General features: G+C 35.4%; 1 protein-coding gene across 4 annotated transcripts in view; it reads right to left on the bottom strand.

Moving 5' to 3' along the window:
• The window catches only part of LOC131159242 (beta-glucosidase 12-like), a 45,022-nt gene extending 22,108 nt beyond the window's left edge, over nt 1-22,914 (bottom strand). Inside the window, exons 1-13 of one of the 4 annotated variants that reach the window (XM_058113987.1) lie at nt 22,608-22,837; nt 22,212-22,281; nt 21,638-21,696; nt 21,392-21,467; nt 21,169-21,249; nt 20,920-21,007; nt 20,431-20,686; nt 19,551-19,666; nt 19,216-19,433; nt 18,993-19,024; nt 18,589-18,691; nt 18,389-18,500; nt 17,931-17,964 (exon numbers count right to left, since the gene is read on the bottom strand). In XM_058113987.1, the coding sequence (XP_057969970.1) occupies nt 17,931-17,964; nt 18,389-18,500; nt 18,589-18,691; nt 18,993-19,024; nt 19,216-19,433; nt 19,551-19,666; nt 20,431-20,686; nt 20,920-21,007; nt 21,169-21,249; nt 21,392-21,452 (1,101 nt within the window). In that variant the 5' untranslated portion in view covers nt 21,453-21,467; nt 21,638-21,696; nt 22,212-22,281; nt 22,608-22,837. Of the gene's footprint in view, nt 1-17,669; nt 17,965-18,388; nt 18,501-18,588; nt 18,692-18,992; nt 19,025-19,215; nt 19,434-19,550; nt 19,667-20,430; nt 20,687-20,919; nt 21,008-21,168; nt 21,250-21,391; nt 21,468-21,637; nt 21,697-22,211; nt 22,282-22,607 lie in introns of those variants that run through there. The other 3 variants (XM_058113988.1, XM_058113986.1, XM_058113989.1) reach the window with 3 other exon arrangements.
• Nucleotides 22,915-23,371: the final 457 nt, after the last annotated feature.

Genomic DNA, 23,371 nt, shown 5'->3' with positions numbered 1-23,371 from the left:
AACAGGAGCCGCCTACGACCTCGGACCCTCATTCAGTATACGCGTTCATGATGTGTTGTATGATACAAGGACAGTTAGTTTACTACTTATCACCCTGAGTCCCATTACTAGGTTCGGGCATGATAGCATCAATTCCACAAGGGTGCCGATGGGCTGCAACGCCAAGCCTGTCGAGCTAGAGCCACTGCTCCTTCTCCATCACAACTAGGTGGACTGACCTGCTGCTTCCCATCGCCCACAATCCCCCCCAGCTGCTACCCTGGGAGCGCTTGAACCTATGACCTCACTCTGATACCACTTGTAAGATCAAGCACTACCGTTCTTCTAAAACCATTGGTGGTAAAGGGTGAAACATTTTCCTTTAAACAGCAGGCAAGAGCCCACACTAAGCATCAGATGGACATGAGGGCTGCACCGACTCCAGCAAGGGGTGCTGACGGGCTGGCACATCCAATCCTCGCGCAAGGGCCCCACTGAATAATCCATTGCAACAGTGGACTGCTGACTTCCATAAGCCCAACATCACGAATCATAATAACACAATCATAAACATAGTCAATTGTAATTTTAGTCTACTAGTAATGCCCTACATATCTTGACTTCATTCATTGATTTGTCTCACGTGTCTATGAAGCATGAATGTATGTACCTCCTCATTTGGAGTCTAAACCGTGAACTTCACAGACCTCAACTATATCAGAGAATAGATCGGAAGTGCTCCGCTTCGGGGTTCTCACCAGTCGTCCTCTCAACAATTTACCAACATGCTTCAGAGGGTCTTCACAAGAGAAAGCATCCAAGTGTTCCCGCAGAATACATCAAGGCTATTAGCTTCAATTCAAACACATCAACCATCATCACCATCATCCCTACTTGCTTCTTGACATTAAAAATGTTTTGTTCCACCGTCATGTTCCCAAATGAGATTTTCACCTCCATCAAACCTTCCTTCATTGGATGTTTGAATTTCTCGTATAAAGGGAATGGTTACCAATGCTAATTGGGGATATGGTAATTTTTGGTCACCAACTTGTTGAGTAGTCCAGACCACACATCAACGGGTAAAAGAATTAATCCCTTGAAACTAAAACATCCTCCACGCCTCCTTTAGGAATTCTATTATTATATCTGCCGTCTAAAGCCATCTTGCTGCTTCAACCCCAACCCAAGTGTGTTCATTACCAGAGTAGGGGAGAAGATTAACACTAACACTCGCCCCGCAAATTAGCAATGCACGCTCGAATTGAATTCCCCTCCTATGGAAATGATCATGTTCCCAGGGTCATTGTATTTTGCGGTGTCGTTCATTCATAATTGATCTCACTTGTCAGCCAAAAGGCTGGCTATGCCCCTTATGCTTACACTCCACTTCTTCCACAGTGCATAGATCCTTTAAAAATTAGCTATATTCAGGCACTTGCTTTATGGCTCAATTAAGGTCTTTTTTTACGCTTCACTTGTGGAACAATTCAAAGCCTTTTTTAGCATTACGTCCTTCCCTTTTGAAGAGCCTTTATTCTTTGGTGGGTACAGGATGACTATTGGTCTTTTGCAACACAGTCCTCCCACCCTCAATCTCTTAGGCTCTTGCGTCACCCCCTCATTAACTCTTGATTCTGATAGGTCTTCTTTTGAAAAACATTGCTTGAAAAGCCTTCTCATTTCTTTTTGGAAATCTCTTTTTGCGAATTTTTCTTTCAACTTTTCCTTACCATTCAAGGGTAAATGGATTTAGCATGCTCCATAGGTCACCGTCAGAGTCCACTAGTATACTCTTCCGCAATACTATTTGACCCACTGGATAGCTTGGGGTTGGGATGGAAATTTACCTTTTTCTTATTGAAGTAACCCCAACAACGATGTTCAACTTATATGTAAGCTTCAGGTCCCAAAGATTAATGTGATTTGAAGAAATTGATTGACTCGTTGGGCTATGACTGTTTCTTTTGATCCCTAGACTTCTTTATGAGGGGGTTGGATGGTGGATGGAACAGTTTTTGCCGTGGAGGGGCCAATGCTTGAGGATGATTTTGAGCATACCCCCCTAGACCTTGGCTTTGATGAAATTGGGTTTCCTTGCCCTTAGAAAATTTTGTGGGGCATGGTGATTGAAACTTTGAGGGATGAAGGCTTACCACCTCTTGATTCCTCCAACTAAAGTTTCGGGTGATTTGTTGACCCCCCTATTGTTTGTAAGTTTCAAGTAGGGGATTGTTGAAGAGCCTTTGAATTGTTCAAAGAATTCCACTTTGCCTAGACCACTAATCACTCACTTCTTTTTAGGGAGGGATTGGTCGGACCACTCACTAGTGCGAGTGTTCTTGTCTCACAAATATGCCATCAAACCTTTTCCATTAGGTCCAGTGGTAAACCGTTTTTTTCAATTTGCAAAACCTCCATTTGCGTTGTGTGTTTGCATCTTATAAACATATCTTCCTTTTCTTTTCTTTGATTGGTAATCCCTCCCCGCCCTCCGCACCCGAATACCAGTGCCTCAATGTTCCAACGGATTGGAAGTGCCCCAAATTTTGGGTGGGCTCGTTCAGCAAAACATCAAAGTATCTATCATCCTGGGTGATTGTTTAAAAACTCGCCATTGCACTTGCCCTCAGTCTATAGACTGTGATCTTATGTCAGCCCTTGCAATGAAAAAGTTCACAATTGCCGACGTATCCAGACCAGATGTGGAATGGGTTTTGTAAAAGCTCCTTGAAGGCATTCCCTTCCACACTTGATGAAATTCCTTCATTAAGGTTGTTCAGAAAATTTTGAATTTGTTAGGTCAAATCATGGTTTTTTTTGTGTAGGAAGAACTCTTCAGAAGGTTTTCCTTCTTGCATTCTCTTCCCAAATGTAATAGAATGAGGTTTAAGGGAATATAACAATGCTTAGCTTATCCTTTAAGAAAAAGGGATAAGCTCAGTTTAACCATATCTCAGGGACACGGGTTAGCTAAAGAGTTTGAACAAACTCTTCACATTCCCTTCAGATGTAAATAAGGGTACTCGGAATCCATCCCCATAATTTAGGGCACCATCTTAATCATTTCAGGGTTTCAACACATGTTGCACCGAGCTTGCAATGGTAACGATACAAGGGCTTAATAGACCGTGGATGGGGAAGGGGATTGAAAATAATCTCCTAAGTTTCTTGCATGTTTGAATGCGACGGGAACATTAGGGACATTTTGTTTAATTTGGGGCATATTAAAGTTTTTGAAATTTTAAATTGTTGTGCCCCCCAGTCTCTTGGTCTTGCATATTGCGTTGATTTCCACAGAAAGGCATTTTGGCCGCCCTTGCCCCCACTTGACCTTGGTGAAAGGGGTTGGTGGTTGTAACCCCCTTGATTAGCTTGAGCGAATAGGTTGGCTTTCTCCATATTAGGGTGTAGCATCCTAAGAGAATGAATTGGCCTCCATTTCCATCCTCTCATTTGGCATTCCTTTGGTTATTTTCTCGGGTTTCCAACGCCATTGGGTCTTCTAGAGGAGAGGGTCCCTCTTTTGGAATTTTGGATGAGATGATTCGATGGGCTCTTCTGAGAATTCTTAAGTGACGTTTGAACTAATCTAGAAGGCCACTCCTTAAGCTACCTATTAGTTCCGCATGAACCACAACTCGACATACCTATGATAACAATTTCCGAATGAAGAAAAATAAGACTAATTAGGTCCTGCCAAGAAACAAATGTTTACTACAAAGTTATATAAAACGTTTAGGTGGTACAACCTCCCCATGGAAAACGGAAATGTAAATCAAATAATGTGCAAAAAAAAGTAATCAATAATAATATTTAGTACAATAGTGAAAGAAAAACCAGCCATTGTATGTACATATATATATAGATATATGTATTAATGCCTTTTTTTCTCCAACTTACACAGATCCAGCACCGGCGCAAAAATGCTTGTCATTTTATTTTGGGTTCATCAATGTCCAGTTCCCAATCGTAGAAAATTCCATTGTCAAGCAGTAAAACTGGAGTCCGAGGGCATTTTCCCAAGGATTTCACTTGGGAAGTTTTAGAGTCCGATACTTCCAGATTAACCTCAGAGTGGATGTGTGGGAGATTGATTTTACTGAATACACTATCCTGGTTATAACATTTAATTAAAGCGCTAGGCTTTTAGATTTCATCCTAATCGCTAATGGTAATCAAATTCACTCTTTTTAACTCAACAACTCAATATACTATTGACTTGATCGAAAAATTATCAATGAATGCAAGATCTAACAAATTGTTGATCTAATGTAAATGAAAAATTTTTAGCAAACTTTTCGCGATATAAGAACACAAAGCATTGGTTAGCCAGATTTAACTTGTCTACATCAATCAAGATTTTACAAAACTCAAAGTTTTTAGAAAAAGATCATTGCAACAATGTATCAATTTTAAACCTAAAATACTGACGACTGAGGTGAAAATTCCCAATAAAAGGGAATGTATGACCTCACCCTAGCCTAACTTGAAAATTTAGTTGGCCATTAGAACTAAAAGAAAGAAATACCTTAAAATGACTACTTTTCTGAATGTTTACAAGGAAATGAGAGAGAGAATACAAGAAAATGAGTAGCTCCTCCTTTTTAGGCTAATCACAAACCTCTTGTTAGTTTGAAAAACAAACGACCTAACTCCCCTCCACTCCAAAACCTACACAATTTTATTTAGTTACAACACTCCTATACCTAACCACAACACTCCACCTACCAAAAAATGGTAGTGCACTCCTTATGTTGTTTGAAATTTATTTTTAATTAATCTCGTCACCTTTCTTCAGCTCAAGTGTTTGACAGCTAACATTGTAATTGGACTTCTCGTGAAATGTAATTTGTAGGGCTTTAAGTCTTTTTTGCAAGGAAACCAGTTTGTAAATTGGATACCCAGTCAAGGTTTAGATGATTTACCAAAATTGCAAAAACTGCACTTACTTCATTGACCTCAATTAAAGCACTTTGGCTGTTATTCATTCTTCCAAACATCGTTCCTTACTCAGACCATTAGTACTTTGAATCTTTAAGTCGTTTTTAGGCCTTCCATACTCCCACAGGGCTAATCATTTTTATTGAAATTTACTTACAATTGAGCCAAAAATCACACGATAGTTTTATATGCATGTTACGTAGATGATTGAACTTATTTTATTTTGGCCCTAAGATGGCGTATAAATGTTCATAAATATGCAATTTTGTACTATCACACCCCCCCTCCGACGTGCACATTGCTATCCCTAGCAAATCAAAAGGTTTTAAAGAAAACTTCAAATAAAGTACAAAATTTGAAAATAAGCCACTTTCGTAGGGACAAACGATTTGCATTTAGCGCCTTGCAACCAGCCTTTAAACCCCGATGTCCCCTAGTGGACGAGTTAAGTCTCTTGCGGCTTGTAGAGATGTACCCACAACATTTCCATGCTGTCAAAAGAAATAGAAATGACACTAACAGTAAAATAAAAAGAAAGAACACAAAAAATAAAATAATAAACTACTACTACCCTCAAAACCAAAAATAAACTGAAAAAAAAACCGCACTTCCCCTTTCCAAGTTTATGATTTTTAAACTAGCCCAATAAATATAAAATGCCTCAATTAATTATTTACTACTTTATATACAAAGTTTTAGAGAAAAACTCAATTTATCAATCCAACCTCTCGTTTGTAGGGAATTTAGCATTAAAATAATTCAGTTATCCAAATGCATATGAATTAGATCATGCCATTTTTGAGTGTTGACTCAATACACTTACCATGGATTCTCTCACAAATAAAACCTCTCATTGAAATAGGGTAACATCCCCCAGACTCGTGTGAACAAGGTAATTTTGACTAGCAATTTTTCAAGTATAATGCAACTGAATAGAAAATGGGCACATTGGAACAAGTCGCAAAAAATTAGTAATGAATTACAATAGTGATAAGTGCATGTTGCGGCACTGATTCATTAAAATTATTCAACAATTGAAACACACGGCATCTTAGAATCAAAAAGGATTTCATTGGTTTGTAATGTATTCGGTAAGCGGACAGGAAATCAAATTGGGAAATGCCTTTAATAAGTGGCTATAAGGACACTTCCCTCTGGACGATCACAATTCTCACCTCTCCAAACACTGTTAAAACACCCACATACAATGGGCTTGAAAGAACACAACCATACAGGTTGTAACCACAATCTTCAGAAGCTATTGCGCGAGAGGGCTACATGGGGCATTAAATACCAGCACCAACGTGCTACTTATAAAGGTATGCTTGAGTTTTCTTTTCTTTTTTTTTTTTTGTTTTTTCTTCCCTTCTCCTCTTCTTTTTTTTTTGTTTTTGAACGACTCTTACCCAGTCCTATGTTCCTTCAACTTTTACAACCAACTACATGGATATCCATCCACATTGCCAACCTGGAACAATATTTAACCCATAAAGATTTTTCCCTAGTCTTGGCAAGCATTGGGAAAAACACTAATGGCTCAAAAAAATGGTACATGAATATTGAAAGTTTTAAAATAAGGCTCCCAATTTCAAGAAGGCCTGGATCATGTTCTAGTATTGCCATGATTCGTATTAATAATAATAAGCTTAAATATATGTCCCCTAACATTGGAAAATTTATGTATTGAAAATTGAATAACGTTACGCCCCATGACGATAGGCACAAATATATCAAGAAGGATTTAAGTCTCCACTCGATTTGTTAAGGATTTTCATTCACAAGCATTATTCACTCAAATAGTTTTCATGGCTTGTAGATATGCATGAGTTAGAAGGCCAATTTGATGATTAAGCCATGTCTCAAACAAAGTATTACACTAAGTCTAGAATCACATAAAGCATACATAGAAATCAAACAAGTTTAATCACTCATCAAAACAGTCTTCTCTACTTTCTCCTTTTTTTTCAAATAAAAAAAAATTGCATGTGATCTCTCCAACTCCCACACCGCGAACTTAAATTATAAGCGTTGCCCTCATGTAATATAGATGATACAAGAAAAATTTGAGAGTGAAGTATAAGTATCACCTTGAGAATGAATCTACGACATATCTACATTATGGGTTAAAAACAGACAAAACACCAAAAATCAAGTAAATGTCTGGGCTCGCACGCCGGCAATCTTATCCTGACAACAATTTGAATAAACTTGGAAAAGAGCCTTTATTTTGATGAGGTTTTTTCTTTCTCTGTCCTTTCCAGATTGAATGATCTAACCCCGCAACCAACACAACCGACGGATAAGTGACGATTATCCACCCTTTCAAAAGGTCTGGAATCATGAGATGTAGTTGTGCCTATAATGGAAGTGAATGCACAAGGGTTAGAACTCAAAGACATCAGTTGATCTTGCACTCCAAATTTCCTACTTCCTTAAAGACTTTCCTCTCAATCATCCCTATGGCGATCATCTTCCAACCCAATTTCTTGGATCTGAATGTTGGCACCAGATGTGACACCCGTCCAATAGCTACTAAGATATATCCTCTTGGTCTATCTTATTTTTCTTCCCCGCACTCCAGGTGATGTGATGAGGACGAAATGGTAATGTCCACAATATCCGCTACAAGTAAGCTTCCGTCCCATGCGATTTACTTTGAGTGCTCAAGTGGTCACATCGATATCTCATCTCACTTGTACCCCAACGTCTTAGAGTCGAAACCTAACTGTGAACCGCCTCCAAAAGGTAGAAATTTCTCTTTCTGCGCAGAAATCCTGAAATACCAACAAAAAATAAAAAAAGAACTTGCTGCAAGAAAATAAGAGCTAAGCGAGTCCATGAACTAAGGAAACTGTGAGAATTACCTTCCAACGATCTTGGGCTTAGTGGTAGTAAGGTCTGGACGAAAAAATTTTGGATCATTTCCAGTAAGGACTAAATGAACTCAAAGTTATTGGTAAAGAAAGGTCAAGCCTCCTGCTTTTGCCAACTTGCAGTGGGGGAAGGCATGACCGAGATTCGTCGATAAGGTCTTCTTTTTTTTTTTTGTTGTGCTCTTTTTTTTTTTTTTGTCACAAATAACCAAGTACCAAGGTGTGTACACCCTCTCCCCCCACTGCGAATGTACATTTTCCTTAAAATGTTATTTTCCTTATTGTCCAAAGGTGATGGCATGATCAAACCTGTGAAAGTGTTTAAAGAATCGAAGAACAAGAACAATTAAAGAAAAGAAAAACAATAAAAATAAAAGATACAAGAACCATAAAAATAAATAAGAAAATGAAATATATCCAAGACCCGATACTAAATGTGGTCTAATGAGTGAGAGGTCGCTAGTAAACTGGATCCACCAAATTCCTCTCCATGCTAACACTAGGAAAATCTTTTAAAATGGTTTTAGACGTTGCCCATTTACCTTGAACAAAATTATTCCCATCTTTGGATGTTCCAATATCCACATTGGCCATGATGTAACCGTCCTTACTATGTAAGGAAACCCATCCACGGGATCTTCGCTTCCCTGGAACCACGTGAAGCAGAGAATCGTAAATAAGACTTTTTGTTAGGTTCAAATTGCTCCTCACTAATGTTCATCATGATAACCCTTTACCTTCTCTTTATAAATTCTGAGTTCTCATAACATCTCTCTTATTCCTTCAGTTCTTTAGGGTTGCAACGACGCATGGTCACCAACCTTCCCAATTGGAATTCAAAGTTTTAATGGCCCATCGGGCTTTATTTTCCTTTGCACAATTAAATGGCAAGTCTTAACCATAACCGAGCCTATAAGGAACATACCCAAAATAGTTTTGAAGCAGTGGCGGGATATGCCCAAAGCGCAGCAACGAATTCAAGACCATTCTTAGTTTCGGTTTTACCATTTTTTCAAGAAATAATTTTATCTCCCTTTAGCCAATTCCACTTGCCCATTAGTTTCAGGTGATGCCGTTGAATATTTTTTAAAGCATAACCATATTTTTTCATTAAAGTTTACAAAGATCTAATTACCGAAATGTCAAACCGTCATCGCTATGATTGTTCAGGCAATCCCAAACAGATAACAGTTTTAAAAAAAAAACCTTACTCACTAACTTGTGTTGTTATTCTCGTTAGAATAGTCTCTACCCATTTGGATACATAATCCAATGCTAAAAGAATGTCCGATAGCCACAGGGGAAGGGAAAGACTCATATCGATGCCCCCCAACATCAAATTTTTCAATCACAAAAAGGGTTAAGGGCAGCATATTTCTATGTGTGATCCCTCCTATTTTGCATATTTCCACAACCGTTTGCAATTCATGAACGTCTTTAAAAAGAGTGGGTCCAGTAAACCCACTTTGTAAAATTTTTTGCAGTGGGTTTTTTCTTGAAAAGGAAATGCCCACCATATGTTCCACTATGATAGAATGAGATGCCCTTGAGTCCTCTTCATTTGGCATCCATCTTCTCAAAATCTGGTCTGGACAATATTTAAACAGGATGGGTCATCATAAAATAAAACGTTGACCTCAGCTAGAAATTTTTTTCTTCTTGGGCATTCCATTCAAAGAAGTTGCCTACAACGAGATAGTTAACAATGTCAGCGTACCATGTAGGTTCACCACAAGCACAAATGTTCACCCGAGAAACTATCTCTGATAGGGATGTGCTGTGGGGTTCATCAAATCCAGGTCGGGACAAAATGATCACCACAACATTTTCAACTCCTTTCTTGTGTCTTTCATATTAAAGCAAATTCTTGAGGAGTTAAATCCACCCCCGGATGAGCTTTGGGCTTAGCATCCCTGCTAACGAGAGCAGATCCTTGACGGTCAGCATGATCGGTAAAAACAACAATAGGTGAACCAATGAGATTATGACGCGAAACTTGTCCAGTGCAAACTTTGCTAGTACTCTTTTCTGTGATAGTTGTAATTCATTTGTTGCTCATTAGGTTCTACGAACGTATAAACACCACGCAAAACTTATTAATCTCTCCTCTCCCCTAGCAGCAACACCGCTCCAATGGTCATAATCCTGCATCACATAAATAAAGTTCGAAAAGGCATCTCCAATCTGGTGTTGCATTAAGGCGAGAATTAACATTTTTTAGTTTTGAAAAAAGCCGCTTCACTGCATTTGTCCCCTCAATGGAACAATCCTTAGCAAAAGGTAGGCACAAAGGATGTCAATGACACTGAAATCTTTTTTAATAAACTTCTATAAAACCTCTGCGTGTCCAAGAAGGACCGCAACGTCCTTAGAGGCAAGTTTGGTGTAGGAACTTTGAATAAGTTCCTTCCACCTGAACTTGTCTATCTACCTCTATATCACTAGGAGACCAATGTGGGCTCAACACAATACCTTGTGTCACCATAAATGCATTTTTCCCAATTTAAGATGGAGATTTTTCTCTCACATCTATGAGGATTTGGGGTTTTAGTCGAATATTATGATTACACCCGTCACAAAACTCTTTAAAACTAACTTTCACTAGTAGGCTGTTTTAGTGACGGTTCTCCTAAACTGTCACTATAGTCTATCATTTTAGAACTAAAATTAAAAATATTGTACCAATTGGAGTGAGCATGCATACTTTCAGAAACCCGAATTCACCGAATAAGAGACATTTCAGTCAATTCGGTTTCAGTCAATACTAGGGTCGGTCGATTCATGGTTATGATTTACCAATTTTTGGTTCATCGGTATCGATTCGATTAACCCCCCCCCCCCGAATTAATATTTATATAATTTAATATAAAGTAATGCTTAACGCTACTCTGGAGTGTTTTGATAATCATTTCGAGTCACTAACTTTTAATTTTTTTACGTTTTATTAATAATAGAATTAATGGATTAATTAGCTTGTTTACTAAGGCGCTGAACTGATTATGACATTTGATGAAAACCGTCACACTATAAGACTATTACTGACGATCTTTCTTCTTAGACAATATATAATAGCAACATTTCCTATTTGTCCACATGCTACAAAGATGGTCTCATACTGACTCATCTAAATTGTAATCATCTTCACGAGCAACCCACCCATGCACACAACCGACATGGCTGTTGCAAAAATGAATCTCATTCCGGCTTAACAACGGCTGATACTAACCTCGAAAATCCTTCGCTCAGATAGCTAGCTCCTGGTAAGCCCTATATTCGCCTGGTTCACTATCAATGACATCTCTCCCAAATTTTTCTATCCACTATGTTAAGAACAATAATCTCAGTCCATTGCCAAACATATAAATCTTTCCTTCAGATTTGAAAAGAGGTTACTTCTATTAACTAGGAAAAGTAAGAAAAGATTTTCATGATCGACCTGATTCATTTAGAGAGCTAAAAACTAAAAATGAGTAATGCTTACTTGAAACCTTGGCACAATACTACAAAGTCTCTCTCAAAGAAGCTGAAAAAATATTTCTCAGATGGTGAAAGTACTAGAACTTCATTGGGGGACAAGTTATATAATTAATATGATGTGTATGGGCTCTGGTCCCATAAAACCTAGGACAAGTTCTGAATTGTAATCATCTTAATTCCATGAACAGTTTCAAAAGATCTCTCAAACTAGCTTCAATTGCATAATTAAAAATCACAAATTAATGAAGCATACACCTTGGCATTGATCTTGAGTAGAACATTTGTAAGATACGGTCGATAACTCTAGTAGGAGCAATGCATTGAGTGACAATTCCAAAATCGGCAAGATTCTTTCACTTCCAATGACCTTAAACATTAGATAGATTCATTAGCACCAACCAAAAATTAACTTTATAAATACAAAAAAAACTAGCCATAACCATAAAAATTGGAGTTCTTCCTCCCCTAAAGAAGGCAAAGAAGGAATTTTGGAGCTCCGGGAAGTTTAGATTGTATATTTTCAAACATTTTCTCCACTTTAACAATAGGTGGAGCCCATCTAGACTGAGGGTTCTCTTCAAATATATCGAATGGAGGTTCAATGACCTACAGAACACATGACAAAGAACTTCTATTAATCTCAACTCTTATATTGTAGAAAACATAATAATAAAACTTACAATTCCTTTCATTTCTCCACATTTGATTAGATCTCCTCACAAGACCACGATATCATATCCAGCTAAGAAATTTACAACAGCCCATGTTTAATCTTTACTTGCTTTACTAGTTTCTAAAACAAAGCACAAAGAATATTGTGAGATCAGTTGAACTAAAGATCCTAATATGACAGAACATAAGGAGAAGCACCTTATCGTTGAAATTCCATCTCCCATTTTGAGGGAAGAAATCCTCTCCATTTCCTACTTTCAACTGCAATAAAACAAAATAAGATCAAATAAGATACAAAACCAAGCTTTGCATTCCATGTAAGGGAAGGTAAAGTTAAAATTCAATCTGTACGTACAACTAAAATAATTTTAGCAACCTATTTCAATATTTCATTTAAATGAAAAACATACGCACCCTGGGTGCCGATAGAAACCTGACCTTCTACTTGAGTAACTGGGAATTAATTGAGACCTCGCAAGAACGTAGCATGGGCCCAGCATCTTAATTGTTGATTTTTAAAGCCTTCTAGAAACTTTTGAAGTAGTGACCAAAAATTTAAGCAAATCATGCTCTGTATTACATCATCAGTTATAATTTCAGTCAAGACACCTACATCACCCAAAACTTTGATCCTTTTTTTGGGGTTTTTGTCTTGATTTCTCCAACTAGAGAAGCCAAATTTGTAGGGTGCTTAGAGCTTTGCATACTGTTGCAATGAAACCAACGAACAAAGCTATTAAAAGAAAAGTGCCCACCTGTTTAAACCATATATACAACAATCATTAGGCAAAATCTTTCAAACAAAAAGAAATAAAAAACCACAACAATTCACCTCAGAGGAATGAACGTGTGTAACCCGCCCCGAACCCCTAAACTCAAGTCCAATGCGTTATACCTGATAATATCCTAATGATCCATAAATCATAATATACACAATGGAAAATATAAACATAATCTCCATATATAATACCATAATATCGTAATACCAGAGTTTACTATTCCTATCTAAATTCCATATAATTCATCCATCACCTGTATTTCCATAAATCTACATAACTCCCAAAACATTTCAATATTTTCATAACCATTCCTTACTCAATATCCTTAAAACATAACGACATAAACATATATACTTAAACTTAATACAATCCCACATATAATCAAAATATACCCTTTCTCTTTTACAATCCTCAAAAGACTATAAACCCTCAAGCTCCCTAAGCCCGACCTCGAGGATGTCCCAAAAAAGAAACATTCATATTCGGGTGTGACACATCTCAGTAAAGGAAAGAAATATACATATTAAAACAACGTGTGGCTAACATGAGGTATATAGACATCATTTTAAATACATTTGCAAATCATTAGCGTAACACTAAAAACATTCTCCTAAACCTAATCAATCACAAGCAAAGATTTAAACCCCACGAGATTACTTAAGGATAGGGGTGATTAACCCGTCCATACAAGTAGCACCCCTCTGCTCTGATACATAACAACCCGAAGGTCACTACTAAAGCATACCAGAGCACTCACCTTACTCATTAAGCCCTCAAGTATTAGATAATCTCGTACTCACACAGTTCAACAATGGTTTACTATCAAATGCCCTATCGATAGGAAAATCTACCCATACAAGTAGGTTCCCTCTGTCCTAGTACGTTATATAGCTACATTCACATCTAAAGTTACTAGTGCACTCGCCTTACTCAGCAAGCTCTCAGGCGAAGAGTATACCCCGCCCAATCATAACATGTTCTACATATATAGATACTTCTAATATCATAATACATTATTCTTTCTGTCATTATTCTTTCTGTCATTATTCAATCATACACATATGTTCATGTTCATAGCTAAACATAACATTGCATTTCACTTCAAGTGACTCTTTCCATTTATATCATTCACATTTCATATTTCATTCCATGATCATTACATTTCCATTACATTGCCTTTTTCTTTCTTTCCTTCGTACTGTAGCTAGTCTTTGGCTATCATCAGTTAGTTTACAGCTCCTTTTAGCTGTCATCAGTTAGTCTACATAGAAATATGCAAGATCTGCTAACATGACTTTCTTTCAGCTGTCTTACATTTACATGGTTGCATTAACATACACAAGCAGCATAGTCCATAATATATTTTATTCTTAATACTTTACTTACTTAGTCTGCATCTCATACATTTAACATATATTTGCACAAAATTTACATTTACTCATGCCACACAATTTAACAGTAAAATTCATACACATTCTTGTAAAATAGGCCAATCAACTCTTAATGTTCATATACTAAAAATACACCTTTCATTTCTTACATAATTATTGTGAAAATATTATTCACTTTCATTGGTTAATTTTCACATATACATAGTTATATAAGCAAACCTAAGCTCAGAAAACATAATTTTACATGATTGGCATTTTATACCCAAATGAAAACTCATATACATATATATAACATGATCCATTTGATTTAATTAATAAAAACCTGATTTAATATATCATTTCCACTTACCCGACTTTAGAACTACGCTGGCAGGATCCCCGAACCAAAACCCACAGTGTTTACTTGGACCCTGAACCAAAAATCCTATTTTAATTAAAATAAATTCCAGCTACTCAAATCTTAAGAAAAACACTTATTTGCCTACTTTCTAGGCTTCAAATAAACATTATTCATTAAGAAAATCCCAAAATAATTCACTTACCATGATTTTGGGATGTTTCCCAAACCTCTCCAAACAACGATTAGCTCCTACAGCCTTACAGAGAACGATCCTATCTACGAACTTCGTGGTGGTTTCAGATTGTCAAACTGGGTCAAATCCAACCCAAAATCAAAGAAAGAAGGCTAGGAAACCGTTTTAGAGAGAGAGAGGGAAGAAGGATCTCGAATTCTCGCTGAAAATGAAAGAAAACTCTACTTATAGGCAGGGCTTCATCGATGAGACACGTGGGTTTGTCGACGAGAAAATACATTCAATCGACGAGGGACTGAGTTTGTCAACGATCTCTAGAAGAACTCTCGTCGACGAAGACAGGACATTCGTCGATGAGACCTACTATTCCTCTTCTAATTTCTTTCCTTTTCCCCTCATTATCCATTAATCCATTCATTTATGATATTTCCTAATTATTTTATAGTTTTAATTCTCCAGGTCATTACAACGTGGGTCGCTTTGGCTTCCTTACATTAATACATGGAAGATCTGCTGAATATCGCATTCTAAGTGATGGTAATTAACAAAATAATCGTAAACGTCACTTCAGTGCTTCATCTTCTCCATCCTTTCCACCTCTCTACTTCAACAAAAAACCTACAACAAAGGGAGAATAAGACCACTCAATTAAATCACTAATTCAATATTTTCTTAGTTTTGTGAAGGAAAAATAGAGATCATGGTAACTGAAACATAAGAACCCCAAAAAAGTAACAGAATCCATAACAGGGAATGAAAAACTTATCTCGAGGAACTGCAAAAAAAATTTCAGCAATGACAAGAAGAAGAAGAAGAAGAAGAAGAAGAACCTAACGGAATGAACTCAGGCGAGCGGCAATGGTTGCAGGGGGGTTTGACCCGGGAGATTGGGAAAGGAGGGAGGGGGGAAATGAGGGAGAAATGCGAGGAAAAATGGAGGCAGATTGGGAAATCGTGTGAAGAAGGTAAATTTAATAGGTTAGGGTATTAGTGAAGAATCCTCTAAACCGTCAATAATACCCTATTATTAGTAACGAATGCTCTAAACCGTCACTAATATTCTTAACTAAATTATTTTTATATTTTAAAAATCAAAACACTATTAGTGACGGTTTCATAAACTGTCACTAATAATAAACTAATAGCAACGAATCTTGGGAACCGTCACTAATATAGTTAAATAAATCATTTTCATATTTTTTAAATAAAAACTATTAGTAACAATTTTATAAACCGTCACTAATAATTGGCTATTAGTGACGAATCCTCGGAACCGTCACTAATAGTGTTAAATAAATTATTTTTATATTTTTTAAATAAAAAAACTATTAGTGATGGTTCCTAAAACTGTCACTAATAATTGGCTATTAGTGACGACTACTCTGAACTGTCACTAATAGTGTTAAATAAATTATTTTTATATTTTTTAAATAAGTAAATTATTAGTGACGGTTCCTAAAACCGTCACTAATAATTGGCTATTAGTCACAAATCCTCTAAACCGTCACTAATAGTGTTAAATAAATTATTTTTTTATTAATACAATAATAGTAGTGACGGTTACTTAATCGTCACTAATAATTGACTTTTAGTGACAAATATAATCCGTCACTAATATCCTAAGAATCGTCGCTAATATTTTTCTGGAATAATTTCTACTCGAAAAATGGTTTCCCGCGATAGATTGAGCAGGAAAATCGATTTTTAGTGATAAAATTATTAGTGACGATTTTGAAATCGTCACTAATAGTGTCGTATTAATGACAGTTGCTAAAACTGTCACTAATATGACACTATTAGTGATGAAATTGAATCCGTCACTAATGCTTTCGTCACCAAAAATCAGTTTTTTTATAGTGACAGCCATTATAGTCACCAATTTATAAGCGTCACCAAATCGTTACTAATAATTAATAGTGATAGTTTTCTATTATTAGTGACGGTTTAAAAGTGTCACTAAAAGTCTTCTTTTTTGTAGTGTTCTTTCATTAAAGGAAATCAAACTAATCATTTGAGAAAAGAAAGAAGATGAAATTGTCTCTAATAAAATGTGATCAATAAGCAAACCATTGCACGCTAGAAAATCAACCTCAAATTTTTTTTTACCATTGAAGCAAGCCTTTTTTTTTTTAAATGAAATTCCAAGACCTTTTAAAAGGAACTTGAGTTTTGGTGTGAGCCCACTAAACCAATTAAAACGAAGATGGGGGGGAAAAGGTACATGAAGCCCTTGCTTTCCTATGATTAGGAATTTTGTAAGCCAGGGTCTTCTTCCTCAAGCATAAAGCTAGGGTTTCAGAACCTTAGCCATGGCAACCTATAGCCGCCACAACTAGAACAAGTGCTGCTCCTCACATCCCCCACGGCTGCTACTACATATGGTAGCTAGGTTTGTTTCAGCCAAAAAGAAGCCTCCTAACCCTAGTTTTCACTCGCACAGTAGATGATGCTACCCTAACCCTAGTCTTCAGCCCCTACACAGCAATATACACACAGCCTAACCCATGCTCTAGCCCCTACACAGCAGCCATGCTTCCTTAATCCGTGCTCGAACCCCCCCTACCCATTAACATACACACAGCCTGAACCTTACACAGGAGTTGCAACCATTCAAACCCCACCACAACTATTTGATGTAAACAACCAAAGTGTCCCTACATTTCCCCCATTCTCAAAAAGCCCAGAAAAAAAAAAAAAAAGCAAAAACCTCCCACCCACCTCTATTATTATTATTATTATTATTATTATTATTATTATTATTATTATTGCTCTGTGCTTATTATCCTTCCTTCTCCTTTTAGATTCTTTCTTCCTTCTCTTTTAAAAGTATTCACTGATTCACTTTGTTAATTACCAAGAATCTTTTGTGAGTCAAATCTTTGAATTACAACTTTTATTTAGCAACAAGCAATGGTGTTTTATATATATATATATATATATATATATATATAGAGAGAGAGAGAGAGAGAGAGAGAGAGAGAGAGAGAGAGAGAGAGAGAGTCATAATGGCTACATATATAGAGATCACAAAGTCATTATTTATTAAATATAGATAATGAGAAAGAAGCTATAGTCTTCCTCTTGCTAATTTAGTACATCCAAGTAGAATAAGGAAAAGGCACATTTTTATTCTTGAAACATTCTCTCCTAATTCTGGAGAAACTTTTGAAGCCAACAAGTGGTGCTTTTCGGGTACCTCTTCAAATCATCATCATAATCTATGAACACTATCCCAAACCTTGCAGTATACCCATCACTCCATTCGTAATTGTCCGCAAATGACCATGTAAAGAAACCCTTGACATCAACTTCATCCCTATAAGTTAATTAAATGCTATCCATTAGCACAAATTCTTAAGTAACATAGGATTCCATTTACCTTAAAACTTAAAAAATAATTTAAAAAAAAAAATCACATTTACTTGCTTGGTAATTAAGAAAAATGAGGAAAAATAGTGTAAATCAATAAATAAATAAATAATTTATTTCACAGCTCATTAATTAACATTTGATTTTATTTGTTTAAATTATATTTGAAAAATATTGAGTTGGTGAAAATATATAAATAAATAAATAAGTCTCTTACAAAATCCTTGATGGAATCATATACTCTCCTAATTATACTGAATCTCTTAATTTATACCTTCAAAAAAGCAATAATTAAAATGTGATATATATATATATATATATATATATCCCGAAAAATAAACATCAAATTTAAATTTGAGATGGGGACTTACTCATTAATGGCAGCTTGAACATATTCAAGATGAGACTTGTAGTAGTCTATTCTCGTAGTGTCATTGAGGGATTCCTTGAGCGGTTTACTCTTATTATTTGACTCACTATACCCTGAAAATTAACAATAATAGGAAAAATTATTTAAACTTCTTTAATTGGTCAAAAGTATAATCACTTTACAATGAAAAAATTCTCCTACCATTCTCAGTGACGTAAATTGTCGGATTGTCATATTTCTCCTTGGTGTACTTTAGAAGATCCTTAATTCCACTTGGATAGACATAGAGCCATGATAAGTCCGACTGCAGATCAAAATAATTCATTCATTGCGCACGCACAGAACGCACTCATATATTGTAAAAAAAAACATCTAAATTAAGTATGTAGCTCAAAATTATGTTTAAAGAAAAATATACACATTTATTTAATTTCATTGGCTCAAACTTTTCTAACATGCATAAAAAATATTCTTAAAAGCATCGTATTTCAATTTCTCTAGCTAGATGAATTATTGTAGTCTCGTGACAGTAAAAATTAGTGTATACATTGTTCGGTGTGCAAGAATAAATATTCAAATTTTATGCAAATATATTTTGAACATACCGCTGTACCAATGGGTTCTCCATCTTTTTCCGCTGTAAAACAATAATAGACAAGAAGGGAGCGAAATTAAAAAAAATAGATAAATTTAATTTAATTTGCACTAATACCACTAAAATTTTCCAAGTAAAATTTGTTTTTCTCACAAATCATTTTTTTCCCCAAAAGGCATTTTAATTAATAAAATTAACTTCACTAAGCTAGGGTATTGTGTACTTGAACATACTCTCGAGGTCAACAAGGAAATCGTTCATGTAGCTAACATTAACCCGATTAGAGTATGGATTATTTGCTGCATAACGAGCTGTGTAGTAATTTACTCCAACAAAATCATAAGATTTTTTCAACAACTTGGATTGCTTAGCAGTGAATTTGGGTAGCCGATCTTGGACAATATCTTTCATACTGCATGGATAATCTCCATAAGTTGTTGGATGGAGAAACCTATAAGTGCAAGGAAATAAAATAATTAATCAGCATGCTTATCGTATACACCTTAAAATTATTGTACGTGCATATAGAGATCAATATATGTTTGGAGAAATATATCTATATACTCACCATCCATACATGAAATCTGTGGCTCTTTCAGCTGCTTCTATGTCACATTGACTATCGGTGTAATTTACCATCCAAAACAGGTTTAGGGTCAATCCAATCTGACCCTTTTGAACTGCCTGTGAAATAATTTAGTATATGTTATACCATATATATAAGCTTAAAAGCACACACATTATTGTGTCTTTGCATATATGTGTTTCTTGTAAGGTGAGCAAGGGGAGTTATTCACAATATATTTTAGGCACCATTTGGTTAATTAAGGAATGAAAACATGCATACAATTTGGTTCTAAAAAGTGAAAAAATAAATTGTCATAGGCATATTTTATATTCAATAACACATTCAAATAATTATATTCACATTTTGTTTATTTAAATATAAGAATAAAATATTTTTCCAAATATATAATTTTTAAAAAAAAAATTTCTATTTATTTTTTCTTCTTCTTTAATTTCATGATGATTGGTAGACAGATAACGATCAATAGTAATAAGAGAAAAATAAAAATACATATATATATAAATATATATATATATATATATATATATATATATATATATATATGGAACATAGCATATAAAAGGAGAAAAGGACTAGGAAATTTGCATTGTCCCAAAGTCTATCAAATGTATGCAGAACAGTGTTATATATTTTCGTAATACAACCCTTAAAATTAATAATTTACAAAATACTAATTAAATGTGATTTTTATATATTTCTTAGATCCCATATTTTCTTAAAACTCAAAGCAAACAGGCCTTTAAATTCTCAATTAATAATTTACAAAATACTAATTAAATGTGATTTTTATATATTTCTTAGATCCTATATTTTCTTAAAACTCAAAGCAAACAGGCCTTTAAATTCTCATTAATAGTACCTGATACTTCTTCCTATATAGTTGGACAGCAGCTGCATGAGAAAGAAGGAGATTGTGCGCTACGATGTAAGGCTCTGTAGATGAGTTCCCAGCTGTGCAGTTTTCATTCACCCATGTGGAACACCGGCCCGGTGCATGATAACCATAGTCATACCCATAAACACTAAAAGTCCATGGCTCGTTCAAGGTAATCCAATGCTTCACTCGGTCCCCAAAATTATCAAAGCAAACTTTTGCAAAATCTTTAAAATCCTTCCTGCATATATGTGTGTGTGCGTATAGGATACAAATTAATATATTTTCATATCTTTTGTGGTGGACCCTAGGTCCAAAATAAGCAACCAACAAACCAATAAATACGCAAGTCATATAATCATAATTAGTCGAGTATAAACACACAGGCATGTGATCGTAATTAGTTGAACATCATTAATTAAAGCGCGTAATTAAGAGACATTTTCAATATACATTACATAAACAAAAACTTACACAATCTTTCGGCTTAGAAAGCCATTGTATTCATCTTCTAAACCTTGAGGAGCATCCCAGTGAAAAAGGGTGACATAGGGTGTCATACCTGCATGCATATATATATATATATATATATATATATATATAAATACACACACACAAATATTTATACACACTAATTTATATAAAATTGATAGAGATAAATTATATATTAAATTTGAGAGAGAGAGAGAGAGAGAGAGAGAGAGAGAGAGAGAGAGAGAGGACCTTGACTAATAACCTCATTGATAAGATCATTGTAAAATTTGATTCCTTGAGGGTTTACTCCCCCATTTTTTAGGCTTCCACCTTGATAATATAGAAATTAAAAAAGTAATATTTAGCTATGAGAGAGAGAGAGAGAGAGAGAGAGAGAGAAAGAGAGAGAGAGATAAAATACTAGTAGGTTTAATATTGCAATTAGTGGGTATCAATCTTAATTAGCTAATACCAGGCAATACTCTAGACCAAGAGATGGAGAACCGAAAAGCATCCATTCCTATTTCCTTCATCAAAGCTACGTCATCCTGTAATTGCAGCAAGTTATTTTTCTCTCCTTTATTATTGAGCTCAATCAAAACAAATAGCGCATGTGGAGATAGAAATATAAGAATAGCATAAGGTAGAGAGAGAGAGAGAGAGAGAGAGAGAGAAATAAGTAGGAGGAAGGATCATTCATATATTCAACTATTTATACCTTATAACGATGATAAAAATCAATGGCCACGCTTCCATTGCTTCCATCAGATATCCTCTCTACAATGACATTGATCAATCAAAAGACAAATTCATAGAGATTTAAACTCACAAAAAGCACAACATTAATGCACATACAATATTCCTTTTTGTGTAAAACAATCTCTCTCTTTTTTTAAAGTCGGCAAGAATGAATTATAGTAAGAAAGAGAGAAGAATAAAGTACACACACAAAAAGAAAGACAAAAATTAATTAAGGAATACTATACTATATATGTGTAAATGGTGTAACTGATATATAACTGTAAAAAAAAAAATCAAAATTTGCATGCATGAATGCATAGGACTTCATGGCTTATCAATTATGCTTTTTCAAATTCCTTGTTCACATGTAAAGTCCAGATTCTTGCAGCAGAAGGGGGGACAATTTTCATCCTATATATTTCTCCGGAGTTTTATTTTACTTTGTTCTTTATTAATTAATTAGCTATAAAATTAGAGAGAGAGAGAGAGAGAGAGAGAGAGAGAGAGAGAGAGAGAGAGAGAGAGAGAGAGAGAGAGAGAGAGAGATCAACCAGGAGATCCCTCACTGAAGATGTCCCAAACACTTGGCCCTCGACCATCTTCGTGTGCTGCTCCTTCCACCTAATCATCATTGGAAAAGAAAATAGTAACAGATCAATAGCGAAATTCTTTCAACCCCATGCAAATATATAAGATCTAATATAATATATGGCAATGCACATATATAAAATATAATATAATATAATATATAGCAATCTTTAAATACATGCATACCCACATGATATAAATTAATTTCTCAATTGTAAAATTTTAAATAAATTAATTAAGCTTTTATGGTAATGATCATGCTCCAAGTGATCATATCTCTTGAATATTCCTCACGCTAATTAAACAGACCATTTTTTATCTTATTTTTTTCATTTTAGAAGTTTGAAGAATTGATATACCTGGTAAGCAGCTGTTGCAGAACCAAAAATGAAGTCAGGTGGAAAATCACTCCTGACTAGGGCATCATCAGAGGAGGGTTCCCTAAGAAAGCCAGGGGAAGAGAATCGATTAGCCCAAAGCTCTCGGCGCCGAAGCCCAGATGCCGGCGAAGAGAGCTCTGGGAAGCGATCACAGTTCAAGGATGTAGCATTGGCATATTGTGCAAGAAATAGTAACAAGACTACAGAGGAGAAGCAAAGAGAACCACCCTGAACTGCCATAGCCATATACCCACTGAGCAATTAGCTTTGGTGGTGTGTGCTTCAACCCTTGCTCAAGCTCTCCTTTATATAGAGCTAGCTAGGGTTGATTAATTATTGTATCCAAAAAACTTTATCCTTCCATGGCTTTCTCGTGCCACAAATTTTGTATGCCACTTGCATGCATGTATGCATGTATATGGCCATTATTAGCCTTTTCTTAGTTTATTTTTTATAAAAAATAAAAAGAGTTAGCCTTTTCTTCATTAATGCTAGCAATCCATGCATTCATGATTTAATTTCCTTTTTTGCAATTTAAAAAATAATTTAATAATGCACACCCAGTACAATATATTAGAGGTCACATACAACCGGTTGTATGAGATGCGTAGTTTCTCTCATCTCCTTTTTTTTCTTTTATCTGTTTCAAAAAAAAAAAAAAAAAAAAGAGAGAGATGAAAGAAACTAAGCATCCCATACAACCAGTTGTGGAAATCTTTCATCCCATCAAACATGAGTTTTTT

This window comes from Malania oleifera, chromosome 7 (genome assembly GCF_029873635.1).
Source record: "Malania oleifera isolate guangnan ecotype guangnan chromosome 7, ASM2987363v1, whole genome shotgun sequence".
NCBI classification, from domain to species: Eukaryota; Viridiplantae; Streptophyta; class Magnoliopsida; order Santalales; family Ximeniaceae; genus Malania; species Malania oleifera.
Note: the sequence above shows the minus strand (reverse complement) of the source record. Positions and strands in the feature narration are given on the sequence as shown.